This window comes from Silene latifolia, chromosome 5, assembly GCF_048544455.1.
Source record: "Silene latifolia isolate original U9 population chromosome 5, ASM4854445v1, whole genome shotgun sequence".
NCBI lineage: Eukaryota > Viridiplantae > Streptophyta > Magnoliopsida > Caryophyllales > Caryophyllaceae > Silene > Silene latifolia.
Window position 1 is genome coordinate 9,204,650 of NC_133530.1, and position 25,020 is coordinate 9,229,669.

Below are 25,020 nucleotides of genomic sequence, written 5' to 3' on the forward strand. Positions count from 1 at the left end.
CGGTTGGGATTTTCAAATTTTTTAATTAAATTTTTTGAATTTTTTTCGAGTGTACCTTATATTATGACTCATCTGCTCCCCCTAAAATTTTTCACCCCTAAGTTCAAATCCTGACTCCGCCACTAACTACACGTGCTAAGTGTTTTGCACTAGCACAGTAATAACCTTTCGGGTGAACTTCTGGCATCCCTTGTAGACCGCAAGTCTTTGATCATTCTCGATCTTGCTTATAACTCACTCCTGTATAGCCGTTCGAAGCTGCGACTAACAAATTCAAGAGGCACAAATCCAATAATCGTCTTAATGTCCTTATACAAAAAGATTAGTTAAGAGTTAACCTATCTACTCACGGTCATTATGATGGTTCCGACGAAATAATCATTATGCTTGTTCAGTTGTGCATAATAAGAGAAGATGCCAATTTAAGAGGTCGACGTCATACTTAATAGGTCGTGTTGAGTTTATGGATTCAAGTACCTAAGAGGGGGAGGGGGTGAATTAGGTACTATTTTAAAAAATTTATAACTTCAACTTTATTGAATTAAAGTGAGTTACGAGAACAAAAGAGATGAGAGGATACTTTGAATAATATTGAAAGATTGAACAAGTATCACTATGAATGTTTGCTGAAGTATGAAAGCAACAATCGTTCTGACTGTATCTATTTGTCTCAATTTGTGGAGTATTACTGCAGACCAAATGCGACAGTATGATGAACTGTTACTTCTAAGGTTAAGCAAAGCAAAAACAAACAAACAAAGTAAATTGCAGCGGAAATAAAGTAAAGAACAATGAACACGAGATTTTTGAATTGGTTCGGCAAATACTCAAGTGCCTACGTCCAATCTACCTTTTTATTGCTTTTCTTTTAGTGATCTACTCCGACAACTAAAAGACCCTTACAATAAAAGACACCAACCTACTCCGGTTGTAAAGCTAGTACAAGAACTACTCCATTCTTATGACAAGCTAACTCGCAACCTACTCCGGTTGCCAACTCACAACCTACTCCGGTTGTCAAGAGTTAAAGACTACTCCGTCCTAAACTCTACTAACACACTTAGAATGTTATAGGATCAAGTTTCCACTAACACATTCTTAACAAAGAATAGAGATGGACAACTTTTACAAGATCAACAATTCATAAGCAAGAGAGTTTAATATAGAAAAGCAACAGTAGCCACGACTGTAGAAACTTGAAGACACTTGAAGACTTTTAAAGGATTTTGCAAATGAACACGATTTTAAGCTTTAAAAACAATTTGCAAACATGAAAGAATTATTTCAGAAAAGTCTTGAGGATTTATGAAGAGGGACATGGTTTATATAGAGGAGGTGAGTGAAGGGGTTGCTAGGGTTTTGAAGGGTCAAAGACCTCACATGTGAAGGGCAATAGCAACCACCCAAAACTTGCACCAAAGAGGGCTCTTTTGCAAAGGTAAGAATAGAGAAAGAAGGTTTGAAAGATATCCTTAAAAGCTCATGCAAATTCAGAAAACAAAGGGAGAAAAGACAAGTCACATGATAACAAGTTAACACTAAAATGGCAAAAAGCATTCTTTGTTTTCTTAAAGAGCCAAAGGGTTGAATTTGCATAAAGAGGAAACATTTTGAAAATAATAATTCAAACCACTCTTTAATGAAGACTACTCCTTAATAAAAATCTGATTTTTTATCTTTGAAAAATAAGTCACGTGAAAGGCTTTTTGAAAGATAAAAAGGGACTTCAAATTTTTACGAGTTGTGGCATAATCCAAACAGCTGTTTGCGTGTGAAAGCAACAGTCGTCTGGACTGTTTCTATTACTCTAGTATACTCTACTTTCTTGCTTGTACATTAGATGACACTTGACTAAATACAATGGAATTAATAACAACTTCAACACTTCTTAATCCAAGCTTGATTACATCATTAATCCTGAAAAGGTAAACTAAGATAACACAAATCAAATGGGCATGTTATCATCAACATAAGGAACCCAACAGGTCGCTCATTTCAAATTCATTGTATTCTATTCAATTCTATTCAATAACGGAGTAACTTACAACATTATTATGTTTCTATGTCTATCTTGTTTATTGCATCTAGACGCAACCAATGGGCTGGGTCATTTGAGTTATTGAGTAATGGTTTTGCCTGTTTCTGCTAATGACTTGGTGTATGATGAAATTTTGGTTAAAGTTCCAATCGGGAAATTCGCATCTCGTGGTTATGAGAAAGTCATTTGGGTCTAAGTCAGATAATTACATATCTCAATAAAAGGACGAGCAACAGTTTAGTTCTAAAAACTTGTCATTATTGATCTAAATATTCTAATCACTTGTCATTATTCATCAGAATATGATAGACATATTGATGAGCAGAAAACAATGACTCTCCTTGATGAAGAAAATACCACTTCACATGTTCAAGTCATTGCACGGCCTAAAAATCATTAACCAACGTATACAGAATGGAGTAGTCTTAATCTATTTCCGGGAAAGTACAAGTCATGACGAGTTGAGTACACATCTCTTCTATATATACTACATACGCCAATCCGATAACCAAATCACTCACATAATTGACGATTCATTCAACATCCATTTATCAACAACATTAAACATAAAATGAACCATTTGCTTGTTCTGTGTCTTTGGCTGACATACTTTAGTTGTCATGCTAGATCAGAAACTGATAAAGTTAATAATAATACGGGCATACAATGTGTGGAGAGTGAGAGAGATGCCTTGCTACGGTTCAAAGGTGGTATTACTGTCGACCGTTGTGGACTCCTTGATTCTTGGGGAGTTACTCAAGATTGCTGCCTATGGCGCGGTATCCAGTGTGACAACCACTTTGGCAACGTGGTTGCCGTCGATCTTCCTACACGGTTATCAATATCATACTATGCCGCCAGTAATGAGGATGCGTGCCTAGAAGGTACAATCGGTATATCTCTACTTGAGTTGAAACATTTAAAATACTTAAACCTCAGTTGGAATTATTTTGGAGGACAATTACCCAAGTTTATAGGCTCACTTACTAACTTAGAGCACCTTGACCTTTCCTTTGTTGGGTTTACTGGAGTCGTTCCTCATGAGATTGGAAATCTCTCTAAATTATTATCTCTTAATCTTCATTGTGCATATGGTGATTATGATATGAAGGTTGAAAGCTTGCGGTGGCTATCACAACTAAGGTTGCTGAGGGAGTTGGATTTGGGTGGTATTGATTTGAGTCTAACTACAAACAATTGGCTGTCTACTGTTAACAACCTCCCTCACTTACGTGCCCTTCACTTGGATCATTGTAACCTATCACTAAAGTTGCCTTCATCTCTTTCATATATTAATTCTTCCACAACCCTTGGTATTATTAGCCTTTACGATAATAACTTGAATGATACATCAATATTTGAGTGGTTGTCGAATTTGAATGGACTTGAGAGCAGCCTTGTTTCCCTTGACCTCTCTAGCAATTTTCAACTGTTTGGAAGTACTTTTCAACTGTCCAGCCATACTTGGAATTTCCTTGGTAACTTATGTAGTTTGAAAACCCTAAGTTTAGCGGATACCGGTTTTAAGTACAACTTCTCAGAAATCGTCCAATTTTCATCTGTATGTTCACACCAATCACTAATGTTTTTAGATTTAAGTGGGAATCAATTGTGGGGCTCCATTACTGACAACATTGGCAACCTTTCATACTTGAGGGAATTAAACGTGGGTGGGAATCAGCTTAACGGCACCATTAGTGAAGCACTTGGGGGACTTCCTAAGCTTGAAACGTTGCTTCTTGATTGGAATTTCTTGAAGGGAGATTTAACGGGGGTACATTTATCAAATCTTTCCAATTTAAGTTATTTAAACTTGGCGGAGAACACAGAACTGGTGGTTAACATTAGTGCCAATTGGGTTCCTCCATTTCAATTACAAGAACTCGTGTTGCGCTCATGTAAGGTTGGCCCAGATTTTCCAATGTGGCTTCTAACTCAAAAAAACTTAACTACAATTGATATATCCAACACTAGTATTTCAAGCATGATCCCTAATTCTTTTTTCGACTCATTATCACCCAAATTAGAAATGCTAATAATGTCTCAAAACATGATGTATGGGCCACTTCCAAATGCATCAACCACATTTGATTTCACGGTAACAATAGACTTGAGCTCAAACAATTTCGTCGGCACAATACCACCGTTTTTGAATTATGTGAACGTGTTATATCTCAACAACAACCACTTTTCTCAAGGTCTTGTTTCTTTTTTGTGTCCGCAAGCCAGAACGCCTTTGATTTTTCTTGACCTTTCAAACAACTCATTTTCAGAGAAGCTCCCTGATTGTTGGGATTACTTTGATAATTTATTGGTCTTACAGCTTGAAAACAACAAGATTTGGGGAAATCTGCCTATCTCCATTGGTGCGCTAAATAAGCTCAATTTGCTGCATTTGAGCAATAATAATCTCTCGGGTAAACTCCCAGTGTCTGTGCTAAACTGCACATCTTTGATTAGTCTAGATCTTGCCCATAATTCACTGTCTGGGTACATACCCTCTGATTTTGGAAATAATTTTAAAAATCTCAGCATTCTTACCCTACAAAATAATAGCTTTTCTGGAGCCTTGCCTTCAAGCATGTGTCATCTCACTCGACTTCAAATACTGGATCTTTCCAACAACCGCATTTGTGGAACCATCCCAAGATGCATATACAATCTCCCAGGCATGGTTAACACAACTAATGTCTTACAATATGCTTTAGCTGATTTAATTAATTTATATCCTTATGAGATAAGTGATCATCTATCGATAATGTGGAAAAGAAAAGAACAAAATTTTGGAGGAGGATATTATTCAGTGGGACTCGTAAAAACCATTGATTTATCTAACAATATTCTGGAAGGAGATATTTCTGAAGAAATTTCAAGCCTCATTGCTTTAATATCAATAAATTTATCAAGAAATCATTTGAGTAGAGTTATCCCGTCGAGGATAGGTCAATTGACCTCTCTGGAATCTCTTGATTTATCACATAACGAGCTTTCCGGTGAAATCCCAACTAGTTTGGCTAAAATAAGTACTCTAGAAGTATTAGATTTATCGTATAACAACTTATCCGGAAGGATTCCTGATGGCACCCAACTACAAAGTTTCGACATTTCAGCATACATGGGAAACCCTGGACTTTGTGGAGCACCACTACCTAAATGTCATGAAGATGAAAGGGCCATAACTCCGACAAATATAGACAAAGAGCAGCCTAGCGATAACTTTATGGTAGGAGTGTACATAAGTGTGGTGCTTGGATTTATCTTTGGATTTTGGGGAGTTTGTGGTACTTTAGTTGTCAAAACATCTTGGAGACATGCCTTCTTCCGGTTCTATGACGACATCAAAGACCAGATTTATGTGATGGTGGTTGTGAATATTGCTAGAGTTTGCAGGAGAACTTGAGGCCATCTCGTAAGTCTTTCTAAATTTATATTCTAGTGAACTGATTTTGTATGTAATTTTTTTTTTTTTTGTTAAAATTGATTCTGCAGTTTTTTTTTTTCCAGGGGCTGCTGATATTGCTTTCAAGGAATATACTAGGATCTCCTGTTATGATCGATTGGTAGTCGTCTTGTTAAGACGCAAGATGAGCAAATAACAAATAAGAAGCTCGAAGATTAAGTTTGTCGAATGGTGACATCAAGTTAATGTTACTGATTTTAGTTGAGTTAAATTTGGAGTTACAATAAAACCTCAATATCATTTGCATCAGCGAGCGTTTATATGGCATTGTGTTCTCCGTGTAGTATATCAGGTCTTCCAATACTAATTCGCCTCTGTAATATATCTACTCATTTACATCCTCTTTCCGTTTGCTTATTGCCGCATTTTGCTTACATGTCTCTCCCCCGCTTAGCTTGCATATTCAATATTCATGCTCTTTGTAGTTGTTTCTGTGTCTTTTCCATCATACAGGCAAATTTGGCATTGGGACGACACGAGAGCTAGGATGGTTCGAAACGGAAGCCACAAGGCAAGGAATTAAGGCAAAACAAGCTACATCCGGTGTAACAAGTTAACATCTAACAACATGCCCATGTAACTTGAAGGCGTCCGGTGCAATTTTGTGAAGGGCGGACGAAACAGAGTACATCCGACGTAAAAGACCAGCATCGGTGTAACTCAAGCACAGTCGGTGCATCGTTACATCCGACGGGCCCAAATTATTTTTGAGTGCGTCTCATTTTCAGTTTTTTTATGTGATTAAATCCTATACTAATTCATGAACCTGAGAAGTCGTGTCCTAGTCCTCTTACTAATTGATTTCACCCTTACTCTTGATGTTGCTTCTCATCATTTTAGTATTTTAGTATTATTGCATTGTTATGTACTTAGTTTAAATCACTAGTTAAATAACCATCACATTTGATCTATTTAGCTAAACACTTAGAATAGAACCGACTATTATTCAATTTGCTCTTTGTGCGTCACAACTCTCAAGTGTTACACGACACTGTATACTTGCGGTAAAAAATATAACTTAACACTATAATACTTCCTTCAATCCTCCGTCTCACTCATTTTTTTTTTTTGTAACGGGCGTTATAACACCATATTTGAGTGGTTGTCTAAGTTGAGTAGTTGAGACCAACCTTGTTAACCTTGACCTCTCTATTAATTATCAACTGTTTGGAAGTAATTTCCCACGGACTAGATATATACTATGAATTATACAACACCAGTCTTAACTACGACTTCTCGGACATAATCCAATCCTTATCTGTATGTTCACACAAGTCAATAATGTATTTAAATTTGAATTAAAGACCGAATTTACGTGATGGTGGTCGTGAATATAACAAGAGTTTGGGGGAGAACTTGAGGCCATCTTGCGTGTAAGTCTTTCATTCTAATCTAATAGACTAATATTAATCCACTGATGTTGTATGTAGACTTGCTTTTTGTGTGTTGAAATTGATTCTGCAGTTTGCTTATTTTGTCCAGCAGTTGCTGATATTGCTCTCGAGGAATATATTAGGATCTCTTGTTACGATCAATTGGGAGTCGTTTTGTTAAGATACAACATGAGCAGATAAGAATTAAAAATCTTGTAGATTCAGACGGACAATGAATAAGTGCGTCATACGGTGACATCGACGTCATCAAGTTCATGTATCTAATTTTAGTTTGAGCTAAATTTGGAGTCACAATAAAATCCTCACTGGCATTTATCTCATATGTATAAGCATTTGTCTTGATATTCATTTCTCATAACCACAGAAACCATAATGGCCGAGCTGTGATATTGGTTACTCCATTATTCGTCGTTCAGAATAATATCTCAATAGTTGAGTCGAAATAGGCGAACTCTTTGATTCTTGGGAATCGGACGAGTCACTCTGAATTATATTGCTGCTTGTAGTGCAGCAGTATAAAGTATAAACGGGAGTATCATGAATGATAATATATCTCAATCTTACTCCTCGAAAACAACAAGATTTGGGGAAATCTGCATAGCTCTATCGATGCACTAAATAATAGCATATAAATATTATAGTTGGGCTCAACCATTACCTTAAGGTTTTCGTTGAGATGATTCATCTATCATGGTATCAGAGCCAGCGTGACTAATGGTTACGGGTTCGAATCCTAGCAACTCCAATAACTCACGAAGTGGAATTTCAGTCAGTTCAGAATGATACTGCTTGTAGTGCAGTATATTAAGCTTGATTGCAATTAAACCAGCCTTGAATATATTCTTAACATCTCTGGTAATCAAATATTCAGAAAAGATTTGCAATCGACAAACCATGCTATGGAATGATTTGCAATCGAATATACATACACTTGTCTGACACCAACCTCGGCGCCATGACTTCCTATAATTAGTCCAATCCTTATCTTTGTGAGTAAACAAGGAACTGGTGTACTAGAATTATGCTCTAACCAAATATAGCTCTCCATTCCTGACAACATCGATGCATTCTGTTCATTAGGGAATTATATGTACGTGGTAGAAGGATTCTTCCAATAATAGTTCAATTCGCCTCTATGTAATATTTTTGCCACTTTCCGGTCTTTGTTCTCGCCGTAAACTTCAAATAATTCTGCTTTTACCGCATGCATTGTAAATCCGCTTGCCAGTTTCAACCTTACCATTTTACTTCCTGTATCTCGATTGTGTTTTCTCAATCAAATCAAATGTAAGCAAATGATTGGGACAAAGGGAGTAAGAGTAGTAGACATGAAAAAATTCATTACCTTCCTTGTCGACAACGACATGGATTGAGTTTTCAACAAACACAGTACAAACAACGATAATCGACAGACTGGTGTATGAATGCATACGCCAACCAGTCAATATATGTATTCAAAACAATATATGTACCCTTTCAAAAAATTTAGTTAAATTTTTGGATTTTTTCGAGGTTCCCTTATAATATTACTCTTTTGCCCCTGCTGACTTAAAATCCTGGCTTCGCCACTGCGAAAAGACTGACAAGTGACAAATACAACTCGATAAAAAGATGGAGTATACGCGTAGTCCATCAACATCAAATTCTGTTACAAGCTCGCCACTACCGCACTATGTAATATTTTCGATCTTTGTTTTGGCCATAAAACTTTCGAATTCGATTTTTACCATTGTAATTCATTCCGTCGGTTTCAACCTTACCATAACAAAAGAAGTAGACCTTCCTCGTCGACAATGTTGATCATGTTATTAACAAACGTAGACGAGATCGACCATGCTATTTCCGTCGTCAAAGTACAATGATAATCAAGAAACTGGTGGATGAATGCATACGCCAACTTGTAGTAAAGCTTACCATAATAAGAGTAGCATAATTAATCTAATCACTTTGTCATCATAGACATAAGTAGCCATCGTGTGCACGCGTACACTAGTGTAGAAATAAAAAATTGAAGACCATTTGTCATCTATTTAATGGAATTACACACAGTGGTGGAGCTAAGGGGGGCTAGCAGGGGCCCTCGCCCTCCTGGCGGTTGGGATTTTCAAAGTTTTTAATTAAATTTTTTGAATTTTTTTCGAGTGTACCTTATATTATGACTCATCCATCCCTCCTAAAATTTTCCGCCCCCAAGTTCAAAACCTGGCTCCACCACTGACTACACGTGCTAAGTGTTTTGCACTAGCACAGTAATAACCTTTCGGGTGAACTTCTGGCATCCCTTGTAGACCTTAAGTCTTTGATCATTCTCGATCTTGCTTATAACTCACTCCTGTATAGCCGTTCGAAGCTGCGACTAAGAAATTCAAGAGGCACAAATTCAATAATAGTCTTAACGATCCTTATACAAAAAGATTAGTTAAGAGTTAACCGTTGAGCTTGCATATCACAAATGATTCGGAGAATTTATTTATTCACGCTCATTATGATGGTTCGGACGAATTAATCGTTATGCTTTGTGCAGTTGTGCATAATAAGAGAAGATGCCAATTTAAGAGGTCGACGTCAAACTTAATAGGTCGCTCATTTCAAATTCATTGTATTGTATTGTATTGTATTCAATAACGGAGTAACTTACAACATTATGTTTCTATGTCTATCTTGTTTATTGCATCTAGACGCAACCAACGGGTCATTTGAGTTATTGAGTACTGGTTTTGCCTGTTTCTGCTAATGACTTGGTGTATGATGAAATTTTGGTTAAAGTTCCAATCGGGTAATTCACATCTCGTGGTTATGAGCAAGTCATTTGGGTCTAAGTCGGATAATTACATATCACCTAAAATGACGAGAAACAGATTGGTGTGTGAATGCATCCGTGAACCTTACCTTAATAAAAGTAGCAAACATGCAAATAATGTCACTCTTCCCATTGAGCACTTTAGTTCTAAAAATCATTAACCAACGTACAGAATGGAATGGAGTAATCTTAATCTATTTCCGGGAAAGTACAAGTCATGACGAATTGAGTAGACATCTCTTCTATATATACATACGCCAATTCGATAACCAAACCATTCACACAATAATTGACGATTCATTCTCAACGTCCATTTATCAACGACATTAAACATAAAATGAACCATTTGCTTGTTCTTCTGCTACTGTGTCTTTGGCTGACATACTTTAGTTGTCATGCTAGATCAGAAACTGATAAAGTTAATAATAATACAGGCATACAATGTGTGGAGAGTGAGAGAGATGCCTTGCTACGGTTCAAAGGTGGTATTACAGTCGACCATTGTGGACTCCTTGATTCTTGGGGAGTTACTCAAGATTGCTGCCTATGGCGTGGTATTCAGTGTCATAACCACTCTGGTGGCCACGTTTTCGCCCTCAATCTTCCCATGCCCCAGAATTACTATGATGACTATGTGGAATTCTGTCTAAAAGGTACAATCGGTGTATCTCTACTTGATTTGAAACATTTAAAATACTTAAACCTTAGTCAAAATTATTTTGGAGGACAATTACCCAAGTTTATAGGCTCACTTACCAACTTAGAGCACCTTGACCTTTCCTATGTTGGCTTTACTGGAGTCGTTCCTCATGAGATTGGAAATCTCTCTAAATTATTATCTCTTAATCTTCATTGTTTATATGGTGATTATCGTTACTATGATATGAAGGTTGAAAGCTTGAGGTGGCTATCACAACTAAGGTTGCTGAGGGAGTTGGATTTGAGTGGTATTGATTTGAGTCTAACTACAAACAATTGGTTGTCTATTATTAACAACCTCCCTCACTTACGTGCCCTTCGCTTGGATTTTTGTAACTTATCCCTGAAGTTGCCTTCATCTCTTTCATATATTAATTCTTCCACAACCATTAGTACTATTAGCCTGTCATTAAATAACTTGAACGATACATCAATATTTGAGTGGTTGTCCAATTTGAACGGACTTGAGATCAGCCTTGTTTATCTTGACCTCTCTGAGAACTCTCAACTGTTTGGAAGTACTTTCCAACTGTCCAGCCATACTTGGAATTTCCTTGGTAACTTATGTAGTTTGCAAACCCTATTTTTAGAGAATACCTGTCTTAAGTACAACTTCTCAGAGATTATCCAATTTTTATCTGCATGTTCACACCAATCACTAATGATTTTAGATTTAAGTATTAATCAATTGTGGGGCTCCATTACGGACAACATTGGCAACCTTTCATACTTGACGGAATTATACGTTTATGGGAATCAGCTTAACGGCACCATTAGTGAAGCACTTTGGGGACTTCATAAGCTTGAATTGTTGAATCTTGGTTCGAATTCTTTGAACGGAGTTTTAACGAGTGTACATTTATCAAATCTTTCCAATTTAAGTTATTTAAACTTGGGGAAGAACACAGAACTGGTGGTTAACATTAGTGCCAATTGGGTTCCTCCATTTCAATTACAAGAACTCCTGTTAAGCTCATGTAAGGCTGGCCCAGATTTTCCAATGTGGCTTCTAACTCAAAAAAACTTAATATATATTGATATATCCAAATCTGGTATTTCAAGCATGATCCCTAATTCTTTTTTCGACTCGTTATCACCCAAATTAGAGCAACTAATAATGTCTCAAAACATGATGTATGGGCCACTTCCAAATGCATCAACCACATTTGATTCCACGGTAATGGTAGACTTGAGCTCAAACAATTTCGTCGGCACAATACCACCGTTTTTGAATTATGTGAAAATGTTATATCTCAACAACAACCACTTTTCTCAAGGTCTTGTTTCTTTTTTGTGCCCGCAAGCCAAAATGCCTCTAATCGTTCTCGATCTTTCAAATAACTCATTTTCAGATAAGCTCCCTGATTGTTGGGGTTACTTTGATAATTTATTGATCTTACGCCTCAAAAACAACAAGATTTGGGGAAATCTGCCTAGCTCTATCGGTTCACTAAATAAGCTTAGTTTGCTGCATTTGAGCAACAATAATCTCTCCGGTGAACTCCCTGTGTCCCTACTGAATTGCAGATCTTTGATTAGTCTAGATCTTGCCTATAATTCATTGTCTGGGTACATACCCTATGCCGTTGGAAATTATCTTAAAAATCTTAGCATCATGACCCTCCAATATAATAACTTTTCTGGAGCTTTACCTTCAAGCGTGTGTCATCTCACTCGATTTCAAATATTGGATCTTTCCAACAACCGCATTAGTGGAACCATCCCAAGATGCATATACAATCTCCAAGGCATGGTTAACACAACTAATGTCTTACAATATGTCTCCCTTAATTTAACAAATATAGAATTTTCCATTCCGTATAATCTCACTGATGATAACCCATCGATAATGTGGAAAAGAAAAGAACAAAATTTTGGAGGAGGACATGATTCAGTTGGACTCGTAAAAGCCATAGATTTATCTAGCAATCTACTGGAAGGACATATCCCTGACGAAATTTCAAGCCTTATTGGTTTAGTATCCATAAATTTATCAAGAAATCATTTGAGTGGAGTAATCCCATCGAGCATAGGTCAATTGACTGCTTTGCAATCTCTTGATTTATCACATAATCAGATTTCCAGTGTAATCCCAACTAGTTTGGCTAAAATAAGTTATTTAGGAGTATTGGATTTGTCGTATAATAACTTGTCCGGAAAGATTCCAGATGGCACTCAACTACAAAGTTTCGACACTTCATCATACGCGGGAAACCCCGGACTTTGTGGAGCGCCACTCCCTAAATGTCATGAAGACGACAGAGCCATAATTCCACATAATTTAGGCAAAGAGAAGCTGCCTAACGATAACTTTAAGCTAGGGCTGTGCATAAGTGTAGTGCTTGGATTTATCTTTGGATTTTGGGGAGTTTGTGGTACTTTAGTTATCAAAACGTCTTGGAGACATGCCTTCTTCCGGTTCTATGATGACATCAAAGATCGGATTTATGTGATGGTGGTTGTGAATATAGCTAGAGTTTGCAGAAGAACTTGAGGCCATCTCGTAAGTCTTTCTAAATTGATATTCTAATGAACTGATTTTGTATGTAATTTTTTTTTTGTTATAATTGATTCTGCAGTTTGCTTATTTTTTTTCAGGGGCTGCTGTTATTGCTTTAAAGGAATATATTAGGATCTCCTGTTATGATCGATTGGTAGTCGTCTTGTTAAGACGCAAGATCAGCAAATAACAAATAAAAATCTTGAAGATTTAGATGAAATATGTAGATTTCTTTGTTGGGAACATTAAATTAATATGTAGACATGAGGTTATTCATGTTTCTGATTTTAGTTGAGCTAAATGTGGAGTTGCAATATAACCTCAATATCATCTGTATCAGCTTTTATATGGCATTGTGTTTTCCGAGTAGTCTTATCGCTCGATTTTCATTTCTCATTATAACCACAAAAACCATTATCGCTGAGGCGTGATATTGGTTACTCCATTATTCGTCGTCCATATGTTTTGAAAGTATGAAACCTTTTTGCCGATGGCCTAGATCCGTGAATTTTTTTTCCTGAACTTATGACAAAACTTATTGATTCTTGGGGATCGGAAGCACTACGAATTTGCAGCAAAATTACAAAATTAATCACCTTCTCCTACTCTTGTGTATGTGGTGAGTGATATGGAGAGAATACCTGCTTGAATAACTCAAACTCCTTGATTCTTGGGGTTAAGACCAGCCTTGAATGATATATCAATAGTTGAGAGAATACTATTCTTGACAACATCAGCGCCTTCTCTTCGTTGAGGGAATTATATGTACATGGTAGATCAAGGGGAACAAGTATTTGTTATGGGTCTAGCCACTTTCTTATCGTGCTTTGTATGTAAGTCTAAAAGGATTAATTGTTTGACCCAATTGCTATGACTTTGTGAAAGCTTCTCGGGAAGCATTTTTTGTGTACAAGGGAAATAGGAGCAGCAACTTTGTGTGGATAATAATCACACAAAATCTGAAAATGAAAACAAAAGAGAGAAAAAGGCAGAGGGTAATGTAAATTGTCGATTGCTGGAGTTTCAATCGTTGAATCGTCTCGAAACTTTGCCAGCTTGTTCCTGACATCCATGGCCACATTATGACCGTTGGGACCGTCATTTTGAGCTTTGGTTTGTCTGTAATCGTTGCCGGACAGAATCTGCAATTTTGGTGATATTATTCACTTTTGCTCTCATATTTATAAGCTCTTATGTATAAACTGATAGACTAAAATGAGAGGAGAGTGGAATCATATGGAGAAAGTTCTCGTAAACTAACTCAATTATGAATCAAATAACACGGGCCAATTTATAGGCATACATAACTAACTATAAAGCACACAACCCACGTTTTTAGTGCACAACTACATGATCCTATTTTTATGATTTCCACTAACACAATAGTCACATTGGAAACCTACAAACAATTAACTTAGTTTTAAGAAACAAACACTTACCAATATTTTGGATCATAAAATACAACATGAACTTATTGGTGGGTCTTGAAGTCTTTGTAGACTGAATATTAGGTTTTCATAGTATCTTGTTGTCCACGGAGAGCGAGATATATACAACTTTAAAAAAAAAAAAAAAAGAAAAAAAAGCGGAAACGATGACTTGGACTCATTTTTGGTAAATAGTTTGAAAACCGCCCTATTTTGTTAAATAGTTTGGGTTTGTACCCCAATTAAGCAAAAACTTTAAAAAAATTATTGGGTATTATTTTTACAATGGATTTTTCTGAGTCATCGTCAAACAATTCGTAGTCAAGAGGAATAGAGGATGAAGACTATATCACATCAGTGGCCCATTGTTCTGTCATTATTGTGTCAATTTTGGTGCATAAATAATAAATTCTCGTAGAAAAGTTATGCCAAGTTACACTCCGGAGTCCAGGAGATGAAGACTATGTTGGATATGTTCAGGGTGGTTGACACTCCGCCGACGGTCAATAGCAAATGATAAACTTGGATAACGATAAAATCACGAATCGTTTTCCTTAAAGAGTATTTTGACCCTTACATTTGCCTTGGGTTGCACGAAATCCCTTGTTGGATAAGACTATCGATTCCCTCTCGTTCTAGGCAAATAGAATCGAGAGAATACAAATGAAATTTTGTAATTTTGTTTGTTCTTTAAAAGTCGAAAAGTTTAGGATTTTTCTCATCTTTTTTCAATCATACATCAACATGTATTTATACATGTTTTGTATGCATACCCTAAAGGAAATAATCGGTTATTTCCAAGAGGTACCTTTTGGGACAAGTATGACAATATAACTTATCCAAAAGCTACAAAAACTCGAGAGTCGCTTATGTGAGCGTGTAGTCCACACTCCTTTACCCACAACTAGTTTTAAACCCGTGCAGAAAATGCACGGGTCGTAACTAATAACATGCGTTATCAATTTATCATTGTATATAAGAGCACTTAAATGAGTATGATTATCCTTGACTTTGTTTATTGCCATCGCAAAACAAACGGCGATGAGAATATATCAAGCAAAAGTATGGAGGGCCGACGGAAGTGAAAACAAACAGCGATGATAATAAATTCATGATCAATTAAATTGGTTAAAAGTATCTAGTGAATATAACATGATTTTAATACATTTAAACTGATATAAAGAACAAAGAAAAATCTTATATGGAGGGCCGACGGAAGTGAAAATAACTATATATTATCTCGACATGTTAAAATAAAGGTACATCTATAAATTATACTCCTATAATATTTAGATCAACAATCCTAATGTGCCTAAATTGTAATTGGGCCGACATTTTCAGTTCTTTAAATACAAATATGACTAAAATATGAGTTCAAAACTATTACTCTCTCTAGCCGAATCATTTGTTATCTGTTTTTATTTTAAGTATATTATTCATTCGTTATCTATTTCCATATCAGGTAAATAACTTTTTACAAAATGACAAATATGCCCCTTACACAAATTATAGACTAGTATGACATCATACTATAAAACGGTTTATTTTTATTAGAAAACTTTTTATTTAATGCTAATAAATAATTTGTATTTTTAGACAATAAAATCGTCTTATCGGCAAAACCGCTTCACAAAAACTACCATATCCCATATTATTCACTACTATCGTACGCTCTATTATTCACTACTACGTACTCCGTAAGTTCGTATTACCTACCTATAAATTCTGATTTTGACATATAAACGGATAAACCTACCAAAACTTAAAAGCTAAACAAATTATACATAACCAAAAATATGTTTTAAGTAATTAACCATACCCAGCCACCTCCTCACTCATTTTACCCCCTCGTCCCATTTCATGTGACTCTCTACCCCTATCTTAAAGTTCCGCCGCACTCCTCATCAGTCACCTCTTATATTTTTAAGCTCATTTAAACCAATCATTGTTCATCATCATTTTTCTCCTCTTGCGATCCTACCCGTTCTCAAGTATCACCTTCACACTTTTCACCTCTTATTCCGATCTCTATCGAGACTCCAGCCTAATAGAAAAAATAAAGATAAATTTTCCTCTAATTTTCTGCCTATCGACAATTTACATCAATATACATATTTTTTAATCTTTAATGCCTTTTAGATTCGAATTTAATAAATTTAATGTCAATATTGGAGTTAATTGAAGAGTATAAGTAGAAGAAATTCATGTAACTATGATCCAAAAATTATACTCTGGGTTCTTTTATTCGCTTGGCCCATTTCAAAGTACATATTTTTTTTTCGACTTTTAAAATTTTGTCAATATGTTTTTTCCAGATTTTTTTCAGATCTAATATGCTTCTTATTTGATTATTTCTTATTTATTATATTTTAGTATATTCATTAAAGTATTTTTTTATGTTTCTTTTAGAGAATTATTCGTAAATATATTTTTTTTGCCTTTTTTCTCCGAAAATCTCCACTTCTACATTAATTGTTACTCGTATTTTTTTCATTTTAAAATATTTATCAATATTTTTTTCGAAAACCTTCAAATCTACAGTTTTTAAAAGATTCAGTAGTATAATTATAATTATTATGGTGATTTAATATTATACACATAATATTTTTAGATACCTGGTATTTTTTTATTAAGATATTATTTTTTAAGGAATTTATATTTATTTACTATACTCCATACTTCTTTTTTAAACATCATTTTTTTTTAACATGAAACTATTTTTTTTTTTTTTTTATGTAACAGTTGACTTGTTGAAATTAAAAGTCAACAAAATTATTTAAAGTGGGTTGGAGAGTGATAACTGGTTTACAATTATTATCACTAATTATTGAATTGAGTAATTAAAAATTGACAATTGAATAATCAGAATAGAGTAGAAATTTATTATAGAGGAGAAAGGGTAATTAAATGAGAGGTAGAACATGGGGGGACCCATACAAAGTCAATTTTATGAATTTTATCGGCCAATTAGAAGCCTTTAAAGAACCTAGCTTTTATACTAGGTAGATATAGCGATACGAATCTACTTAACTTTGACCAAATCCCGACTACACTTAAAACCGGTGATTCACTTAAATCACCAACAGACTATATCACAATCGCGTCTTGAAGTCATCCCATCTATTTCCGCGAAATTACAAGTATTGATGAAATGAGTAAAGACCTCTTGATCTGAGTACGGAAGCGGAAAGAAATAGAAAAGGGTTGTGGTCAGGGGTCGAACTCGGGCCTCTCGATATGGAGGGACAAGTTCAGTTGCTTACCACGATATTTGGCTAGAATTCGCCTAAATTCGAGTCAATAATTGTCTAAGGTAACGACGCCGATCGATACTTTAAACGAGATTTGAAAGACCGTTCAAACCTTAATGTGATCAAAACTTGATGGTTTCTGAGATTTTTATTATCAAACTTGAATGAATATTAAGGGCTACAAAGAAGACTATTTATAGTAATTAACTCTAGTCCTAATGCTCTAAGGAAACATGAGTTTCCTGTTCCTTTGAGACTTCTAAAAGCACCGTGTTTATACGGTTTTATTTCCCTAAGTTAATCGAGACTTCTATCTAATTAATATCTCAGGCTCTAAATTGCCTTTATTCTACTGGTAAAATAAATCCTAATAATTAACGGAAACGTAATCGAAGCCGACTATTCAGCTTGTCCTTCCACGACTAAAACTCCAACTCCTCGAGTTGTTTTCGCTCCAAGCAATGAATCCCATCTTGATTCTGTTTCTTGATCTTGACCTTGACCGTGCATACTACTCCCACTACTCAAATCTAAGCTGAGCTCATCACTTACGTCATCTAATATCGTATCACCTCTATATAACGACATACATTAACAACCGTTTACCTCCAAATTATATAGTCACTCACACAACTCGTTCAACGCACATTAATATGAGTACCCAATTTACCTCCAAATTATATAGTCACTTGCTTGTTCTTCTACTCTTGTGTGTTCCGCTTACCTACTTTAGTTGTCACGCTAGATTAGAGATTGGTAATAGTAACAAGGGAATAGAATGTGTGGAGAGCGAGCAAAATGCCCTGCTTGAGTTCAAACGTCGCATTCTTGTCGACAATTGTGGACTTCTTGATTCTTGGGGAGTCACTCAAGATTGCTGCCCAGTGTCAAAACCATTTTGGTCAGTGTGTCTTTACTTAATTTGACATATTTAAAATACTTGGACCTCAGTTCTAATTATTTTGGAGAACAATTACCCAAATTTATAGGTTGACTTTTCAATTTAGAGCACCTTAACCTGTTCAATGTTGGATTTACAGTTGCCGTTCCTCATGAGATTGGAAATCTTTCTAGATTAACAATTCTTAATCTTAATTTTGTACGTTATCGTAATACTATGAGAGTGGAAAGCTTGTGGTGACTTTCGCAACTAACTGTATGGTTGGCCCAGAATTCCCAATGTGGCTTGTAACTCAAAAACACTTGTCCTTTATTGGTTTATCCAACACTCGTATTTCAGGCAAGATGCCTATATCTTTTCTGAACTCGTTATCATCCAAACTACATAACTTAATAATGTCTGGGAATATGATGTATGGGGTACTTCCAGATGTATCAATCACATTTGAGCGTCCCCCATGGATAGACTTGAGTTCAAACAATTTCAGTGACGCAATATCATCGTTTATGAGGAATGTTACAGTCTTGGTTCTCAACAACAACCACCTTTCTCAAGGCCTGGTTCCTTTCTTATGTCCACAAACCAAAATGTCTCTAATCTATCTTTACCTATCAAACAACTCATTTTCAGGTAAGCTTCCGGATTGTTGGGGTTACTGTGATAATTTAAAAGTCTTACACCTCGAAAACAACAAGTTTTGGGGAAATTTACCGATCTCCCTAGGTGTATTAAGTCATATCAGTGTTCTACATTAGGGCAGCAACAATCTCTCGGGTGAAATTCCGGTATCCCTACTAAATTGCACGTCTTTGAATATTCTAGATCTTTCCCATAATTCAATGTCTGGTTACATACCCCATGCCTTAGGGAATAGTTTTAGAAGTCTTGGCGCTCTTATCTTGCGAGGTAATAAGCTATCTGGATCCATATACCTTCAAGCTCGTGTCACCTCTCTTGGCTTCAAATGTTGGATTTTTCAAACAACCACATCCGCGAAACCATCCCAAGATGCGTATACAATCTCACAGGGATGGGAGTTAACACAAAAAGCAGCTTACAAGGTATCTCAATGGTTTTCTTCCGCGTTTCCCGCTTGGTTCCTCATACGGATGATAATGCAATGATAACATGGAAAGGAACAGAACAAAACTTTCAAAACGATTATTTACTCGAACACATTAACTTTACATCTAGAAAACAACAAACTTTGGGGGAATTTACCACGCTCCATCGGTGCTCTAAACAATCTTAATGTCCTTCATTTGAGCAACAATAATATCTCTGGTGAACTTCTTCCCCCGATTGTAACGCCCCGTAATTTCGGACCGTTAATATATTTCGAAAATAATTTATTAATCAAATAAAATTTGATATTTAAGTATTTAAAGTAAAAATAATTCAAAGAAATATAATTTTATTATATTTTGAAGAAAAGTAATTATTTTGATAGTTTCGAGATGTTTAAAAATAGTTTAAACCGTGTAAAACTTTTTATTTCGAAATAAGGGCGTATCGGTGGGAAATGACAATTCTTTTGAACATTGGGTAAACGAATTTGGAAATGGGTCGTATGAGTATTCAATTTTCTTGTAATCTCGTGTTTAAAAACTTTGGTCTTGTCGGAATTTGCATTTGACCTACGATTTTAATTATTATCGAAACGAGTCAAAACCGACTCGAGAAATCCCGACTCAAACCCGCTCTTTCCTTTCCTTTCTCCCTTTCCCGCGGACCACACCCCCTTCCTTTCTTTTTTTCTGATTTTCTTCCCTTCTATCATCTTCCTTAACATTCCAAATCACCATTTTTATACATTCAAGCTAGAAATCCTCATAACTTTTGCATTTCTTATCGGTTTTTCGCATAATTTATATTTCCGGAATCCCCTCGTCGAGATCTACAACCTAGTATGTTTTAATTTCAGTTTTCTTGAAGTTGTTTTAAGATGAATTTTCGGAAATTTCGGTGTTCATGCTTATTTATTGTGTTTTTATTGTTTATTTAGGTGAAGAATTGGAGGACGAGTTTGGGGACTCGTATATTGTCGAGGATAGCGGCTAGTGCTTGTTAGGGTTTGGGTTTTAAGGTGCTAATTGCTCTTTTTCTAGCTTAAGTTAACATATTTCGAGTTACTCGACGAAAGATCGTCACATGCTTTGTTGTTTTTGGATGTTTTGTGATTTTTGATTTGAGTAGAAATTTTCACATGTTAAAATTAGATGCATGAATGCTTAATTTATGCCTTTTGTTAGTTTAAGTTAACAAAGTTGAATTGGGAACGATTAATTAGTGTTCAGACGATGTTATAATGAACAAAAATGGAAAAAAGAGAGGTGTAGGGGGCGGCAAGAGTCCGAGCAGAGTGACCGGCGAGCCCATGGCTGGCCCGGGTTGGCCCGTTGCTTGTTTCGCGGTTTTCCATGCATTGTTCGTCATTTTAGGTTCATTAATGAGATAATTAGAATAAGTAATGTATGGGTAAACTTTTGAATTAAATCAAATTAGTAATAAAAATTATGTTAAAGGTAAAAATTATATTTATTTTGGTAGTTGCACATGTTAGTATAGGTTAGAAAATGAAATTGTAAAGATTAGGCTCAGAATGAATTATATAACGATAATTGTAATGTTTTGTTAATTGTGCCGAAAACTGAGCCTTAGTCCCTTTGACTGATGCGATGTCAGTTAATTGAGTGATTGGTCACCGCAAATTTAACCCGCACTGCCGCAAGGTCAGGGTTGCGGGTAAAAATTCGGTTGAATGAATTAGATAATCGGCATTTTTCTTGTTTTAGGCCATTCATTATATTTTTATCTCACATGTGTAATTAGTTGATTTAAGTAGCTTCTTATATTGTAGAAACGGCCCTAGATTCCCTGAAGCCTTTAATATGGTTAATATTGTTAGAATTGGTAATTAGTATTGAATACTTATTGAGGATACTGTTGGATTATCTGCTGAATAGACATTTATATAGCCTTTCACATGATAGGATGTTAGCATTTAGGTTGGTAAGTTGGACTTTTTGTCCTCTTATGGTTAAGTGGGTGTCTTACTTGTCTCGTGTGGTGTGGGCTAAAGTATTCAAGCTGGGACTAGCTGGGACTAGGTCCTAGGTGAGTATTTCGGCCTTCATCATAGATAGGTCTTTATAGTCCTTGACGAGTATATGTCTGACTAGTGGATTTATATCCAAGTTGGGGCATGACCTCGTTACTTATTTTGATAATAAGTGGTCAGCTTAAGTACTAGCCAACCCTTTGGTGGTCTCCTTAGGGTACTCACTTTGTTTTAGAAAAATTGTGGGTCTTGGGTGCGGTGGTGTGTATCCGCATGTCTAGGTCTGCGCAGATTTTAGGCTAGGGTTGTGTTGTGTCTTGGCCATGTTTTATTAATATTAACCGCTGAGCCAAGATACCAGTTCGATTACCTTCCCTACCTCGTGGTATAGACTCGAGTTACAGAGTGACTATTGACGGTGCTAAGAACTTATGCCTGTCTTTGATATATTGCCCTTTCTTGTATGGTGATTTTATGAATTGTAATAGGTGAGATGTAAGCCGGTTACAATTGATAAAGTTTGGATTACAATTTGTTATATGTTGCACATGATAGTTTAGTTTGGTCATTTAGGACTCATATGTTAGAATAATTGATAATTGAATTAATTATCATATTGTTTACATGTTTTACTACATGTTACATTAATTTTGACGATTCGTGGCTGGGAGGACTCGAAGTTACTCCCCACTGAATTGTGGCTTTCGTGTTTGTATAAAATGCGATTGACAGGTTGTTGATGCTTTGTTGGGGTCACAGACGAGCTAGTGAGCATAAGGAACCTTGGACCTAGTTTTGGCTATTCTTATAGTAAACCTTTTAACTTTTGATTTTGTATATAATTTGAAGGGACATATGTCTCCCTTTTCTATTTTTGGTTTGTATCATTCTATTTTCTTATTTAGCTATGGCATGTAAAGTAGTTCGTTAGCATTGCAGGTTTTGGCACCCGCCTCTGGGGAATGTTGGAAATGTTGTGATTGGTTTAGAAAATTTTTTGAAATTACAAGTTTTTGGCTAGTTGAACCAATTACAAACATATCCTACCAGTTTTTCTGTAGAATTTACGTATTTAATTAAGGCTAGATTTAAGGGTGTCACAGCTCAGCTCATTTACAGCCTTACATAAGAAACCAGGACTTGGCGAGCGAGCTCAGATCAGCTCATTTACAGCCTTACATAAGGAACCAGGACCTGATATTTTAGACTTAAGCTATAATCAGCGCCTTCTCTTGGTTGAGGGAATTGTATATTATTTGTATGTACGTGGCGGAACCCTGGGAGCAAGTATTCTGTGTGTTCTAATACTAATTCTGTTTTAACTTGCCACTACATACCTTACTCCAATTCTTGTTCCGTCTCAGTCGTTTATTTAACTTTTCTCTTATTTACTTCCTAATCCACAAGAACAATGATCGAGTTATTAACAAGCGTATACAAGGCCAAAAGTGGCATGTAATTTCGGGGAATATAAATTAAAACTTGCTCCAATTTTCACGCTGTTTTAATTTCGTGGAAAATTGGCTTTGTAATTTCGTGTAAATATAGGCATGACTTTTATTTCGTGGAATTAAATTTTTTCTGCACTAATGTCCACATTAATAGCTACTTATGTCTTATCAAGACAAGTGATAAAATTAATCATGCTACTCTAATTAAGGTTAGGTTTGCTGCAGCTTGGAATATGCAATTCATGCACCATTTGACGATCTACAAACAATTTGCGAAGATTTTTTGAATGGTAAAATTGGCAATGACCCATAAAATTTCGTGGCTGCCGACAATCAGAACGTAGAAATAAACACACCCTCAATTATTATTGATAAAAATTATCATAAAAGTGATATGATTTAAGTAAAAAAATTATTATTGATAAAAATTAAGAAATTTAAAACATAACGGAGCACAAACGAGCTTCCGAGCCGAGCCTTATTAGTCTGCTCGAGCTTAGCTCGGTTAAGGTTAAGGCTCGAGCCCGATCTCCAGCTCCAACTCAGTTTGACCTGTCTCAGGCCGATTCTGAGGGCTTAGCGAGCGTGCTTAGCTCATTTACAGCCTTACATGAGAAACCAGGACTTGGCGAGCGAGCTCAACTCAGCTCATTTACAGCCTTACATAAGGAACCAGGACCTGATATTTTAGACTTAAGCTATAATCAACCATGGGGGCTCCATTCTTGACCACTAATTCTGTTTTAACTTGCCACTACCTTACTACTACCTCCATTCAACTCCACTCCACCTATTTCATTTTTGAACACTATTTACGAGTGAGTATTCAATTTCAATTTTCTCTCAATACGTAAGTGAAAATATATTCATGTGTGATCTTGTTTGATTCGTCTTTATGAGTACATTAAAAATATCTAACTTTTATAATTTTTGCAAATACATAGCTAACGATATTTAGCGCGTAAAACACGCGTTGGCAAACGTGAAAAAAAAAGTGGTAAAGTGGAGTTGAATGGAGGAAGTACAATACTTGCTCCGTCTCAGTCGTTTATTTAACTTTTCTCTTATTTACTTCCTAACCCACGAGAACAATGATCAAGTTATTAACAAGCGTATACAAGGTCAAAATCTACATAGTATAAAAGCTAAATTTTTTAAATACTTCTCATTGGTTGTTGAGTTTTTACATGTGGGTCCCCCCATGTTCCCTATTCTATTTAATTACCCTCTCTCCTCAACCCAATTCCTATTCCTATCTCATATTTCTATTTTAATTACTTATGGTAAACATAAGTTAAAATGTCACAATTTACATAAAATGTTGCAATTTACATACATTTAACGGGTCTAACATGTCAAATACCTTTAATGTAATTATAATAAAATACGGTTGTATATTATCTGATATTCAAATCTAATATTTATCAAATATTCGACTCTCCAAATATGGACTATTTATATTGTCACGGTATTGAACACTTAATCATATTCAATTATATACTCATATATCTAATGATAACGCCTGTTATTACGACCCGTGCATTTTTTGCACGGATATAAAACTAGTTGGCATGTAATTCCGTGGAATATAAATTAAAACTTGCTCCAATTTTCACGCTGTTTTAATTTTGTGGAAAATTGGCTTTGTAATTTCGTGGAAATAGCATGACTTTTATTTCGTGGAATTAAATTTTTTCTGCACTAATGTCCACATTAATAGCTACTTATGTCTTATCAAGACAAGTGATAAAATTAATCATGCTACTCTAATTAAGGTTAGGTTTGCTGCAGCTTGGAATATGCATTCATGCACCATTTGACGATCTACAAACAATCTACCCGTAAAATTTCGTGGCGGCGAACAATCAGACCGTAGAAATATACACACCCTCTATATATACAAATGCAAACCTGCATCCAACATACATTAACCCATTACATTAACGATAAAATGAGTCACTTACTTTTCCTTGTTTTTCTACTCTTTTGTGTTTATCTGACCTTCTTTCGTTGTCATGCTAGATCAGACATTGATAAT

The 25,020-nt window shown here is 35.7% G+C and overlaps 2 protein-coding genes across 2 annotated transcripts; both read left to right on the forward strand.

The window, feature by feature from the left end:
* Positions 1-2,609: 2,609 nt before the first annotated feature.
* On the forward strand, positions 2,610-5,822 carry LOC141654780 (receptor-like protein EIX2). The gene is made up of 2 exons (XM_074461896.1): positions 2,610-5,447; positions 5,543-5,822. The coding sequence occupies exon 1, from the start codon at positions 2,610-2,612 to the stop codon at positions 5,436-5,438; it is 2,829 nt and encodes a 942-aa protein (XP_074317997.1). The 3' UTR covers positions 5,439-5,447; positions 5,543-5,822.
* Positions 5,823-10,029: 4,207 nt separating this feature from the next.
* Positions 10,030-13,228, forward strand: LOC141654781 (receptor-like protein EIX2). The gene is made up of 2 exons (XM_074461897.1): positions 10,030-12,894; positions 12,990-13,228. Exon 1 carries the CDS (start codon positions 10,030-10,032, stop codon positions 12,883-12,885), a length of 2,856 nt encoding a protein of 951 aa, XP_074317998.1. The 3' UTR covers positions 12,886-12,894; positions 12,990-13,228.
* Positions 13,229-25,020: the final 11,792 nt, after the last annotated feature.

Bases quoted from the DNA above. Each gene is read 5' to 3' on its own strand.
- LOC141654780 (XM_074461896.1), top strand. From the start codon at position 2,610: ATGAACCATTTGCTTGTTCTGTGTCTTTGGCTGACATACTTTAGTTGT.
- LOC141654781 (XM_074461897.1), top strand. From the start codon at position 10,030: ATGAACCATTTGCTTGTTCTTCTGCTACTGTGTCTTTGGCTGACATAC.